The sequence below is a fragment of the Glycine soja genome, chromosome 11, assembly GCF_004193775.1.
Source record: "Glycine soja cultivar W05 chromosome 11, ASM419377v2, whole genome shotgun sequence".
NCBI classification, from domain to species: domain Eukaryota; kingdom Viridiplantae; phylum Streptophyta; class Magnoliopsida; order Fabales; family Fabaceae; genus Glycine; species Glycine soja.
Genome location: NC_041012.1, coordinates 34,259,800 through 34,274,242, shown reverse-complemented (window position 1 = coordinate 34,274,242; position 14,443 = coordinate 34,259,800). Strand labels below are relative to the sequence as shown.

Genomic DNA, 14,443 nt, shown 5'->3' with positions numbered 1-14,443 from the left:
TTGAACTTGGGACTTAAACTAGAACAATCCATGATAAACATGATTTCTAACCGTGACGGATGGAAGCTTTTAGTTGCGGGAGCAATATTCATATACATAAATCAACATTTTAGTTTATGGATGATAGATACTAAATATTTATTTCATATAATTAAATTTAAATAATAGATAAATGTTTTTTTAATATATAAATTACATTATAATTAAATTTCATAATAAAAATAATAAAAATATATTTTTTATATTTTGAATTTAGAATGATGAACTTAAATTATAATTTAAGATTATTTTTAGTTATTGATAATTTATTTTGAAAAAAACTATTGAAATTTAGTTAAAAGATGAAGATAGAAAGAAGGTAGATTGACATTGATAGACAATTCAAAAAATGTAAATATTAAATATGTGTGTAAAGATGAAAGAAAGATAATTTAAAATGAATGAGAGATTTTTTTATTAATTACAAATATAATAGGTAAAATACACATAAAAAATGAAAACAAATAATAATATAAATGTTTAATTGAGAGAATAAAAAAAATGAGACTAAAAATAAATTTGTGGAGACAATATTTATATTATGAATAGACTTATTTTATTATATTTTAAGTTATAAGAATAAATAATAGTTATACATATCTATTACATAAGTAAAACTAAAAAGTTAGTGGGGACAATTGTTCCCACAATGATGAATGTGCATCCTTTTGTGATTTGTAGTATAACCTCTTGACACTCTAACTAATTTATGGACAACAAAATTAGTTTGTCTTCTAACAAAATTTATCATTAAGTTCAAAATATTAGATAGACATGCTTTATATTTGCTTAATATTGAAAATTTTAATAATTTTCTTGATTAACAATTATAAAAAATCAAGAAGATCTTGAAACTTATGATTCTCACAAATAATAGATAAACAATTGATATATATTTTTTTTTCATAGTGAGACTTCTCTTCGATATAATTTGATTCCTTATAAGAAAAGAGAAACAAAATTATATTCCTTTTCTATCTCTCTAAGTTTGTGACGCCAAAAGATTAAATAAAACACTTGTGAGGAAAGAGATCTTGTTTCACGTTTAATGACTATAACCTCTTACCATTACTCCCATCAAATAACAATTATTTCTAAATTTTTTTTTATTTAATTCATTTATAATTTAATCCTTAGTTATTAATTATTTATTATTAGTTCCTAGATAAGTTAGATGATGACACATGATATATCAAACATTACTTCTAACAAATATAAGATAAGATTGAAATCAGAAATAGCATTTGAGTAGCTATTAAGATTGTCTACCAGTGACTTTCAATTATTTTCAAAAACATTATGCTGACCAAGATCATTTATCCACCGAATAGCTTGGTAAAGAGCCCATGCTTCAGCTTCTGGAGGGCGCAAGCGACCTTGTGCGAAGGATGTTTTGGCTTTGATGAATTCACCCAGGTCATTACGAATGCACATCCCAGCTTCAATTCAAAACAATCATATTCAAAGATCGCAGCATCAACATATATTGCATTTGAAAAAAACCAGGAGCATATATGGTGGTTGCTACGAAGATGGCATCTCATACATAATCACAACCTGCCCACAAAAAAAAAAAAAGAATACAACCTGAGAATTCCTAGCAGTCAAACATTCCTGTAAAAACTGATTGATTGAGAGATAGATATTTGCTCCAAATCATTCCATAGTTTATCATTACTGCAGTTACATAAGCACCAAAGAGCAAGAACAAACTGGGATTTCAAATCTGCATTAAGATCTTCAAATAGGCTGAAAATTAAGTCATTAATTCCATCTACACGGTCAATCATTTGCTCATATGATGCCAAACACCTGTAGTACGCCACAATTCCTTTACCTTATTGCAGTTAATCAAAACATGCCATTAATTCTCATAAAAGTAAATAAAACTCATATATTTTTTTATCTATATTTTTAACTGTTGTTCTCTCTATTTTTCTATTTTTTTAAATGTTGTTATTCAATCATATATTACTTTATTGAGGTTTATAACAATTATTTTAAAAGTTATGAAAATGATAATTCCTGATTAATTATTTATATAATTTTTATATACTAACATGCATGGCAATTAAACTTTGTAATGAAATGAAATTTTATTAATAAAATTTAGAAACATTTTTTAAATTTAATTATTTTTCAAACATATATTATAAACGAAACTTCTATTTATTTTAAAGAATTATAAAATAGCCATTGAATTTTACGAATCAAATATAATATACAAATTTTATGATTATAATTGTTTATCATAAAAGTTAAAATTTTGATTATAATTGTTAATTATAAAATATGAAAAATTATTCATATCATTTAATTAAAGAATATATATCAAATGACTTTGGGGAAATTTAATAAATTTATTTGCATAAAAAAATTAAATATATCTAAATATAATAATCGCCAAGACTCCCTCAAAAAAAAAAATCGTCAAGACAATCAAAATAATTAAAATTTAGTAATTATTCCAGGTAATAATTTCGGTTCTTGCAATTCCAATTAATAATGTGAATACAATTTAAAAAGAGGAATAATAGTTTGGTATTTGATAATATAAATAATCGTTCCTTGGAATTGGGAACAATTTATCCTTGTGACGAGAGATAGAAGAATCAGGGGTATTTGTTTTACAGAATTTTTTATATTTCTGGGAATCACATCACAACAAAAATATTATGGCTATGAATATTATTTTGATTTTATAAAAATACGTTTGGTTAACTTTTATCTTTTTTAGGAAATTTTTTAAAGTTTTAGAATAATAAATGAAAAATAAAAGTAAAAATGAAAGTTACTGGAGTTAGAAAATAATTTTTCACATTTTCATGAGAATGTAATTTTCTCATCTTATTAGCATGAAAATAAAAGTTATGCAGATACGAAAATGCAATTTTTCTAAAAATGAAAGATATTTGAGATTTTTTTTATAACATCCTAACAAACAAACATAAGAATAAATGTTTTTATGTTCATATTATAAGAAATGCCTATAAAATTATACATTTTTTTTATATTAAAAGTTTAAGTGAATAGATCTCAAGATTTACTAGAATCAAGATAAACATCAATACTTAATAATCACTTACAAAAATACTTATAAATTATCTACTAATAAAATCATTATATGAAAAGGTAAAATTAAAAAAAGATTAAGAATATTATTTTCAAATATTTACATTTGCATAAAAAAATTATGGATGAAAAAAAATGTAACCCAGAAAGTCAAGCTCTTTATTAGAGATTAATTACTTATTTATATTTATATTGCTTATAATATTAATGATTTGAGTTAAACAACAAATGAATAAAAAATGATAATGTTAATTTTGTAAAATTAATATTTTCTTTTATTTATTTATTGATTTTTTTCTGTATAAATTAAATAGGACTAAAACTGTAATGGGATGCACGGAACAATGAAAAGAAGTGTAAGAGATAAGAATTCTTTAAAAAGGATTTTCATCAATTGTTTAATTCTTTAATGGTCTATATATAAATATAGATATAGATATTTTACCCCTTTAAGCACCAAAAATTTGACATCCTTACTCCAATAGACCAATTGCCGCTCTAACTACTACTCATTGTCTCACTTGCTCTACCATTCTTCTGCCTTTTCTGTTCTCTGCACTACAAATTGTTCCTTTTTCTGCACCACAAACTGTGTTTCTGTGATCAGTGATTAATCTGATTGATTAATTTTTCTGGGAAACCCAGGTGATGGAAATTAATAGTGAAGGCTTATTGAAATTGATATTTTCTTGGTCTCTTTAGGATATACTCAACAATGATCATTACAAAGACGAGGTCAGGTTACTCATTTTCATCACATATTCAACTTTTATCATATATATGATCATTCGTTCCTCTATTACCTGTTTTTGAAAACATCATTACTAGGTTTAGGTTATAGTTATGCTATAAATTTCTCATGGAATTTGGTTAATGTATGAGTGTTTTTGTAATGTTACTGTCCGGTAGTAAGGTTTCAGCAACTGAATTCCATTGCCGCATTGCTGTTGAGTTTCGTTTGGTCTATGCATTGTTCCTTAGAGTTGGTGTGATAGTTCAATTTTTCCTCTTTACACTGTTCCTAAGTGTTGGTGTAATTCAATTTGTTCGTTCCTAAGTGTTTGTGTAATTCAATTTGTTTGACAACATAAATGGACTGTTCGAATTGGATCGTCTGAAAAGACACGCTCAATAAATAGGCAGTGATCACTGAGTATGTTCTTTGACGTGAACAATATGCATTTTTTTTACAATGAGTTATGCGTAAACCAAAAGAATTTTCTACAGGAAGTTGTGGGACTGAGTACTGAGCATTTACATTTTGCTAAAAAGTTGATAAATAACAGATTGTGCAGTCAACATTCATTGCATACTGGAAGTTCCTTGCTTTTTGAATATAATAATTAGCTACTAAAACTATCATGTTTGTATGTTTTAATAGGTGAGGCCAATTCCAATGGCATTCTGGTCAGTAAGTGACTATCTGAAATCATTTATTTTTCCACTTACTGAGGAAACTCGTACAGATTTATGCTCAAGCATGATGATGTTGTCAGGAGCTCCGGTGTGTGAAATAACTGACATTAATTTGTCTGAAGATTACTCACCTCCACATATTTGTTTTACCAGATAGAAATGAAAACAGTAGAGATGGTGATAAAAAAAGGGGATGTGTATGAGCCTGAGGTTGGACATCTCATTGCTTTGACCGATAAGAGGGCAGCGTGCATTAATGATTTGAACAAGCATGGAAATTTCTATCTTATTGCTTTAATTAGGAGGGTTAGAAAGAAAAATGACGACAAAAATGTTTATGAGGTTCAATTTTTTTTTTTATCAACAAAATTAATTCAGTACCAAGGGTACTAATGAATTTACAGATCATGAGCAAGATAAGCAGAAATATGGTACCCTAATACAAGCTATATATCTCAAGAATTAGGAGACCCTATATCTGACAGTATGCTTAGCCCAAAACTACCCAATGTCTATATACTTATCCCTCCCTGATTACAAAATGCATCCCTAATATTACTGGACTAGTGGTGAAAAGGTATGTCAAAGCTTTTTTTCTAGGTTTTTTAGCCATGTCCAACACACGGAAATAGCACCCTCCATCAATTTACTATCATTGAAACTTTTGTTTAAAAAGACAATCTTATTTTTATGCTACCAAATACTCCAAGTTAAGGAAATTCCCAAATATACCAACACTGCATCCTGATACCAGAAGACCTCCCAAAAGCATGTTGGAGGAAGTGTTGTCTCGAAGTTTGTGGAAATGCTTCCTGATGTTTTTCCAAGACATTAATTTCCACCAAAGCAGTAGAATTTTACTGCAATTGAAAAATAGGTGTGTTGCGTCCTCTTACTTATTTCTGCAGAACAAACACATGGAATGAATACTTTCAATATTTCTCCTACATAAATTCATCTTTGTTGGCAATCTGTCCCAGATTAATCTCCAAGCGAAGAAGGAGGCTTTGCTTGGGATCTTTAATTTTCACAATTCATTAAAAGCTCCATCTTGATTCTCATCTGTTGAATCTCTCATAAGCAACATGTACATATTCCTCATTGTGTAGTTGCCACTTGAATCTCCCTTCTAGACCCACTTGTCCTGTTGATCAGGATGTGTGGTGATACCTTCTATGTCCTCCAGGAACTTAGCAACCATATCTATTTTTGCATCAAAAAATGGTCGCCTCCACTGAAATCTCCACTCCCAGACTGCATCTCAGAAACTCCCCATTTGTTGGATGAACTGTTCTTGCTGATAAGAATTAATGTATAGCCTAGGGTACTTCAGCATGAGTGGCACATCATCTTTTCTCCAACCATCCTCCCAAAATCTCACCTTTGCTCTGCACCCCATCTTCCATTTTATCCTTTTTTCAAACCAACTACCATCCTCAGTAGAATGAGTAATGAAGCTGATCTCCTGCCACCAAAAGGATTCACTTTTGACTCTTCTTTCCTCATCCAAGTTCCTCCATCTTTTATATTTTGAATCCAACACCCGAGCCCCCAATTCCCCTTGGTGATGGAATAAATTCCATCGCCTTTTTCCAAGAAGAGCATAATTAAATTTCCTCAAATCCCTGTTCCCCAGCCCCTCTTTCTCCTTTGGTAGGCACACTGAATCCCAGTTTACCCAAGCAATCTTCTTCTGTCCTAAGCCTCCACCCCACAAAAACCACTGTTGTAGCCTCACCAGCTTGTCCAATACTTTATTAGGTACCCCGAAAAAAGAAAAGAAGTAAATAGGAATGGAGTTTAGGATTGATTTATGAGGGTCACCCTACCTCCAAAGAACAATACTTTTGTTTCCATTTTGATAGCTTCCTCCCACATTTTTTGATAATGGGATCCCAAACCTCACAACACCTTTGGTTTGCCCCAATTGGGATACCCAAGTAGAGAAAAGATACAACCAACAGTCTACAATTTAGATACCTTGCAGCATCCTTCTTCCACTACTCCGATATTGCAACTACCCCAAAACTACTCTTTGCAAAGTTAATTTTGAGCCCTTATACAGCTTAAAACTCCACAATATCACCTTGATTGCTTTCACATTCTCCATTGAGGTTTCCCCGAAGAAAATTGTATCATCTGCATACTGTAGAATACTGATTTCTACATTATTTCTTCCAATTGAAAAACCTTTAAACAATTTTTTCTCCATTGCTTCTCTCATCATGCCATTTAGACCCTCTGCAACGATATTAAACTAAAGTGGAACTAGTGGATCCCCTTGTCTGAGTCCTCTTTGTGGGGTGAACTCAGTTGTAGGGCTTCCATTAATCAAAATCGAGATAGAAGCGGATTTGAGGGAACCCTCAATCCAAGTAATCCATTTAGAGCAAAAATCCATCCTCTTCAACTTGTACAACAAGAAATCCCAACAGATTGAGTCATAAGCCTTTTCATAATCAACTTTGAACACTAGGCATGACTTGTTATACCTTTTTGCTTCCTCAACCGCTTCATTAGCAATAAGAATGTTGTGTAACATATGCTTGCTCTCTATGAAAGCAGTTTGTCTTTCATCTATAATTATTGCCGGCACCTTCTTCAGCCTTCTTGCTAGTAACTTGGCCACAATTTTATACATGCAACCTATTAATGAAATAGGTCTATATTCATTGAGATTCTCTGGGTCATGAACCTTAGGAATTAGTGCTAGGAATGAAGCATTACTTCCTTTCGCAAAAACTCCGTTAACGACGAATTCATCCATGAAGCAGAGCTCATCAGGTTTGATAATTTCCTAGAATTCCTTAATGAATTCCTGGAATGATGAGGGAAGTAATTAACAAAAGCCTTTACAGAAGCTACATGGTTGAAAAGAAAAAAGAGCCTATAAATATACTGCAGTATGCGGATGATACAGTGTTTGTTGGTGAGGTTTCATGGGAGAATGTTATTGTTTTGAAGGCCATGCTTAGAGGTTTTGAAATGGTGTCTGGTTTGAAGATTAATTTTACAAAAAGTCATTTTGGGGTTTTTGGGGAGGAAACCAATTGGGTTTATGAAGCAGCCCAATTTTTGAATTGCAGTCACATGGATACCCGTTTTTACTATTTGGGAATTCCTATTGGGGCTAAGCCTTCAAGTCGTTTGGTGTGGGAACCTTTGATCAGAAAATTTGAGGCTAAATTATCTAAATGGAACCAGAAAATTTTATCCATGGCTGGGAAGGTCACTCTGATAAATTCTGTCTTGACTGCCCTACCAATATACCTTCTATCTTTCTTCAACTCAAAGAATAGTTGACAAAGTGGTGTCTTTGCAAAGGAATTTTTTGTGTTGGGGGGGGGGGGGGGGAATCAAGAGCATAAGAAAATCCCTTGGGTGAAGTGGGATGTGATTTGTCTCCCCAAGGATGATTGGGGGCCTCGGGATTAAGGACCTTTCTAAATTCAATGCAACCTTGTTGGGTAGATGGATCTAGGCTTTATCCTATAATCAGCATCAGCTGTGGACCAGAATCTTAATTTCTAAATATGGAGGATGGTCAGAACTCAGGAATGGTAGAGACAAAGCTTGGCATTCCCAGTGGTGGAGGGACCTTAGAAAGCTAAATCAGCAATCTGATTTTAGCTCTATCTAGCATCAGATGGTTTGGAAGGTTGGGTGTGGGGATAAAATTAATTTCTGGAAAGATAAATGGTTGGGGGAGGAGTGTAACCTTGAGCTGAAGTATAATCAGCTGTTTATGATTAGTAGACAGCAGACTAATACCATCTCTATGATGGGAAATTTTTCTCAGGGTAATTGGAGTTGGGACTTGAAGTGGAGGAGGAACTTATTTGACCATGAGGATGATATTGCAGTGGCTTTTATGGAAGAAATCAATGCTATTCCTATTCAGTGTCATCTGCAGGGTACCATGTTGTGGAAAGCTGATCCTAGCGGTGTGTATTCCCCTAAGTTAGCTTACAGGTTATTGATGACTTGTAATAGACAGGTTTCAGAGGTAAACATTTTCCAGACAATTTGGAAGTTGAAAATCCCCCCAAGGGCTGCGGTTTTCTCTTGGAGACTTATTAAAGATAGGCTCCCCACTAGACATAACCTTCTTAGAAGAAACGTACCCATTCAGGAAACTGAATGTCCTCTCTGTGGGAATGAACAAGAGGATGCTGGTCACTTGTTTTTCAATTGCAAAATGACTAGAGGCTTATGGTGGGAATCCATGAGGTGGAAGCAGGTTGTAGGAGCACTTTCAGTTTCCCCAGCATCTCACTTTGTCCAATTCTGTGATGGTTTTGGGGTAGGGAGAAATCATAGCAGATGGTGTGGATGACCATAGGTGTCTTTGTATTTGTCTATTTTCACCAGTACCTCTGGTACTGATGTTTTCTTATTAATAATATATATTTTCTGCCTTCCAAAAAAAAATAAAAAATCCCGCATTTCCACATTGCAAGCTTTACTTCTTTCTCATCAAAATGCTCCGTCAATAGGTCATTGTGATGGTGCTCAATGGCTTGAAATCTGACCCCATCTAATTTGGGTCTCTCTCATTCGATCTCCTCAAATCTCTGCTTAAAGAACAAGTGAATTTCCTTTTTCACCCTTCCAGGTTCATTAATCCAACACCCATCAGCAAGCACTCCTTTCATGGTACTGTATCTACGATTAAAATTCACCATCATATGGAAGAAGCGGGAATTACAATCCTCTTCTTTGTTCCATCGTGACCTTTTGCCTTAATAAAGACTCATGAGATTGAGTTGCCACCCATAGGTCCTCCTACAGCTGTTTGCGTGCCATTAACTCCTGGTCAGTTAGCTGCCTTTCATCTCCTTCAATTTCCAGCTTGTTTAAATCGATCTCGATCCTTGATAGCTTCTTCTGCATATCACCAAATTGATCTTTGTTCCAAGCTTTCAGCCTCACCTTAATTCCTTTAATTTTTTTCTTTTAGCACAAATCCCCCCCAGCCCCTTATCGGGTTGGTTGTCCAACACTCTTGAACAACTCTCCTAAATGATTTATCTTGAAACCAGTAGTTCAGAACTTGGAAGGGTCTCGGGCCCTAGTCAACCATTGCAGGTTTCAGCAAAATTGGGCAATGGTCTGAGAAATTCTGCTCCAATTGGTTTCAACATCTAGATAATTTTATGAATATGCAGATTTCTGTCGAGGCAGGGTTTAGGAGAAGTTTGTTTGAAAGGCTGGTTCTTTTGGGTCATGAAAAACACCTTCTCAATGTTCAATATAGAGTGCATCCATCCATAAGCCGGTTTCCAAATATGGAATTCTATGACAAACAGATTTTGGATTCTCCAAATGTCGAAGAAAGAAGCCATGAGAAACATTTTCTACATGGAGATATGTTTAAGTTCTACTCTTTCATAAATGTTGCTTATGGACAAGATGAATTTGATGAAGGGAATAGCCGAAAAAATATGGTGGAAGTAGCTGTGGTATCTGAGATTGTTCTCAACCTCTATAAAGGTAATTTTATAATGTGATCTAATGTATGGGTATGAACAAAAGTAACCGACTGAAATATAAATGGTAGTGATGAGTTTCTTCATCCATATAATTTATGAATATATCTTTTATCCTAACTTTGGGGTTGTTATTCTCATCTGTTGATACTTACAGAATCAGCTTCTAGCAAACAGACTGTTAGTGTTGGTGTTATATCTCCATATAAAGCTCAAGTTCTTGCCATATAAGATTCTATTGGAAAAAGGTTTGGTGGTGATGTTGATAATGACTTTTCCCTGAAGGTTTCCACTGTTGATGGTTTCCAAGGTGGCAAAGAGGATGTGAGATGTAATAACATGGGATGTGGGATTCCTTTCTAATTTTCAACGGACTAATGTTGCTTTAACAAGAGCAAGGTATGATATGTGCCCTGATATTGTACACACTATTTGTTCTACATATGTTCTAATTATGGGTGTACTTTTCCTTATCTATACAGGTATTGCCTTTGGATAGTAGGTAATGGTGAAACTTTGGTGAATCGTGGCTCTATTTGGGAGAGATTAATCGTTGATGCTAGGGCATAATGCTGACAAGGATGAGAGGTTATCTGATGCTACTGCAACTTCTGTGATTGAGCTTGGTCAAGTTAATGATCTATTGAATTTGAATTCTCTGCTCTTTAAGAAAGCAAAGTGGAAGGTATGCTGCTTGAATATTGTTCATGCACCTTTATTTTTATTTTTATTATTAAACCTGCCATAATAAGTCAAGCAAAATCTCCCAAAAGCATACATAACAAGAGATAGAGAATATTTCCAACCTACAAATTTCTCACATAATAAATGCATAACAAATCAATGTATTTTTCATACGCAGAAAATTGCGCTAAAATTAAAATTCTTTCTCCTGAAGAGTTAGGAGAAGCTATTGATGAATTTTAGCTGCTCTTTAACCCTTATGACAGATGCAGCGGATGAAAATCTTTTGACAATTCTTAACCAGCTTTACTATTTTCATGTATTCTTAGTCTTTTCCGTGACAATCTATATTTATTATAGATTTGCTTCAATCAAGGTTTTCTGATCTCTATGGCAAGAATTAAGAGCACTGAGATTTGCAAGAAAATATGTTTCCTGCTGATGCAACTTTCTAGTGGTTGGCATCAGCCTCACCAGGAGATAAATACTAGAGCTGTGGATGGTACTTCCCAACAGTTGGAACTGTATAAAGTCAATGAGTCACTTTATCTTGCGTGGACCATAGATGTTCTTGAGGAGAACTCAAATAATGTTTAAGTTTTAAAGATTTGGGATGTTTTGCCATTGCCTGAGGTATCCAATTTGTCAAGGGATATTGACATTTCATACAAGAGTTCAAATCATCAAACCAATTATAATCTTCCACAAGCTGATCCTGTGCAGTTTCAATGTAACCAATTTTCTTCTCTTGGACTGGGGAACATAAATTGGAATCAGTAGTATACTACTCTCACCTCACTTAAATTTTGTTCTGTTACACAAATCTCTCCTCTGTTTTGAAAAAAAAAATGTGTAAAAAAATAGAGTGGTGCATGCAGGGTTTCCAATGCATATTTTAAGTGAAGGTTTTTAAAGTACAGAAGAGGTTAGTGTAGCGCAAGTAAAATACAAGAGTCAGAGTAATTTACTCTCAATTTCAACCAGTCAGAAGTTACGGGTAAGTTTTTCATTTTTGCCTTTTTGGGACTTCAATGTTGTGATCATGCCCTATTTTATTTTTTGTTGTGGTAATTCTAAATTCTAAAGTAAGTCTTTCCTTTTGCTAATCCAAATGAGATATTTATCTTTGTTTATCACTTTGTATGTCCATCTTAAAACTTGATAAGAAATCAACATTTGGGTCTCTTACACTTTCGCAACTAAGAATAATTTGTTTGAGCTTTCCAATTTGGTTTCTTCGCAAGCTTTCTCATTGTTTATTTTTTTTTTTTTTTTTATTGATGTTGAGGCAGATGATGATACTTTCATTTTCATTTTTCAGAAATATTGGATTTTGGAATCCTATACCATGCAGCTTTGGTATGGAGAGCAATACTGAGTTTGAAGTTTGGGTAAACATCTGCTTCAACTGCAATGTCAATAGCAATGGTGTAAGTATAGAAGAGTATACTCTATGCATACAGTCATAGGTTAAGTAAGATAATGTCTCTTTTGGGTTTGCCTTGGCTATATTTCTGACATGATAAGGAAGAAGCGGTGATATTTTTCTCCAAGGATTTAACTCTTCTAGAGTAAGCTTTCACTTTAGAGAGAAAAGTAAAAGATCTCAATCATTCATAGATCAACAGTTGATATTACATGAACATGTCCAACAAAACCATATATAGTTGTTAAAATCTCCTGTCGTAATTTTTTCATTATTGATTGAGGTGTCTCACTTTCCTCTATGTAGTGAACTAAAAATTATCATATCCTCTATAAATATGAATATTTGAGTAGTCCGATTATATGTGTACAAGATCAGGCATGAGGTTGGTGTAAGGGATGTTCTTTTCTGCCACATCGCATGCTGATTGTTTATAATATATTGGGTGTTTTTTTTTCTGTCATTTGCGTTTTTGTTGATTTCCTTGTTTCTAATGCACTTGCACATATAAAATCAAGATGAACCAACAAAGGTGAATGAGGAAATTTTCTGTAGTTAATAAGATTTAGGTCATATGCAAATGATTGGTTAATGACAATTGGTTAATCAGATGAAATTGATTAATTGTCATTAAGCTCTGTAATTGAAGTAGTAGGGTTGTAAGAGGTTTAAGAGGTCAATCCTTGCCTGCGCTTTTCCATCCTAATACATGTTTGGTTTGCATTTAAAAATATTGTGACGCTCATTCTAATGCAAATTCAACGAATAAAAGTAAAATGAACATAAAATTAAAGGCTATATAATCTGTTGGTAAAATTACTTTTGTTTTAAACGTAATTTTACCATTGAAAATGAAATATGCTCTTAAAGATTGTAAAGTTCGGTAGTATGAATTGATAAAGTGGAAAGCATTTTGATTTGGGGAAAAGTGCCAACTTAATAATTTGAAAACGGGAAGGAGCAATTTTTAATAAAATGTAAAGAACAGTACTTAAATTAAATAAATTGTGGTTAAAATTTCAATAAGTGAGAAACATAGAATGGAATCTTCAACGATAAAGATCAAGATTCAGAAAAACATAAACATGTGAACTACTATTTTAAAAAGATAATCGCAGTGACCATAATTCAGATTTGATAAAATTATATTGACTAATTGATTGGTTTAATTTTTAATTTTTTTAAAAAGTATTATGCTTTCTTTATTACCAAACACTAAAATCAAGTTACAGTAAATTGGAAAAGTGATATTGGTATCATACTTTAAATTAAAAAAAAAATCTACCAGTGGGTGTTTTATTACCAAACATTAAAATCAAGTTACAGTAAATTGGAAAAGTGATATTGGTATCATACTTTAAATTAAAAAAAAAAAATCTACCAGTGAGTGTTTAGATAAGATGATGTGAGGTTTTATTTCAATTTAATTAGTAATTTTGGGTTAAAAATATAGTGTGTTGTGTATAATAGTGGAATCTAATTTAAACATGAATATTTTTCGTAAATAATATTTATAGTCTTTAAATTAAAAAAACTTAAAATAAAATTTGGATATTCCTCCCTTCACTAAACTAACAAAAGTGTATCACCAAATATGTGAATCAATTTGTATCACAATATAAGTTATTTATTTTAAATCTAAAATCTAATTTATATTTTTGAAAATATCTATTTATCATGAATTTTAATTATAATGTAATTTTTATATATTAAAAATTTATTAATTACAAATTTTAGTTTTATAAAAATAAACATTTTTTTTTTACATTACACGTATTGAAATGGAGTAATAATAATAGTGATACTTTTAGAAAAGAGAAAGCAATGTTACATTAACTAAACACGCAAACACTTATTAATACATACTTGCCCTATCCTGAAAAGTGAAAATTGACCAAGAAGGATGAACCAAAAGTCATCCTGCAGTATAGTCTTCCAAAAAGCCATTGTTTGCATTTTACACTCCTAATGATAATTTGCTTATAAATCATAATTCATTTTACACTCCAAACTATTTTCATTGAATCATAGTTTTGTTGAAATGTGCTTTTTAAATACCATAATGAAGTTATTCTTCTTTTGATTAGAAAAGAATGTTAATTAGTAACTTAGTTAAGGAATTAAAAGTAATATATATATATATATATATATATATATATATATATATATATAGTTAGTTAGTTAGTGTTATCAGAACACTTCATCATAATTATCAATTCAGTTGCACTGTATTTTTTTAACATTTTTTTATTAATTCATTAACCTAGATCCTTAATTAATTATTAATTCTAAACTTTTTTGACTTTATTTGTACACA

General features: G+C 31.9%; 2 protein-coding genes across 2 annotated transcripts; both read left to right on the top strand.

The window, feature by feature from the left end:
- The first annotated feature begins 3,563 nt into the window (after positions 1–3,563).
- LOC114376921 (probable helicase MAGATAMA 3) lies at positions 3,564–12,589 on the top strand. Its single transcript, XM_028335247.1, is given in 7 exon segments — positions 3,564–3,846; positions 4,493–10,020; positions 10,174–10,360; positions 10,362–10,415; positions 10,499–10,579; positions 10,581–10,701; positions 12,022–12,589. Coding segments are annotated over 6 exon segments (837 nt in total). The 5' UTR covers positions 3,564–3,846; positions 4,493–9,683; the 3' UTR covers positions 12,079–12,589.
- Positions 8,174–8,863, top strand: LOC114373237. Its single transcript, XM_028330751.1, has one exon. The coding sequence runs from the start codon at positions 8,174–8,176 to the stop codon at positions 8,861–8,863; it is 690 nt and encodes a 229-aa protein (XP_028186552.1).
- Positions 12,590–14,443: the final 1,854 nt, after the last annotated feature.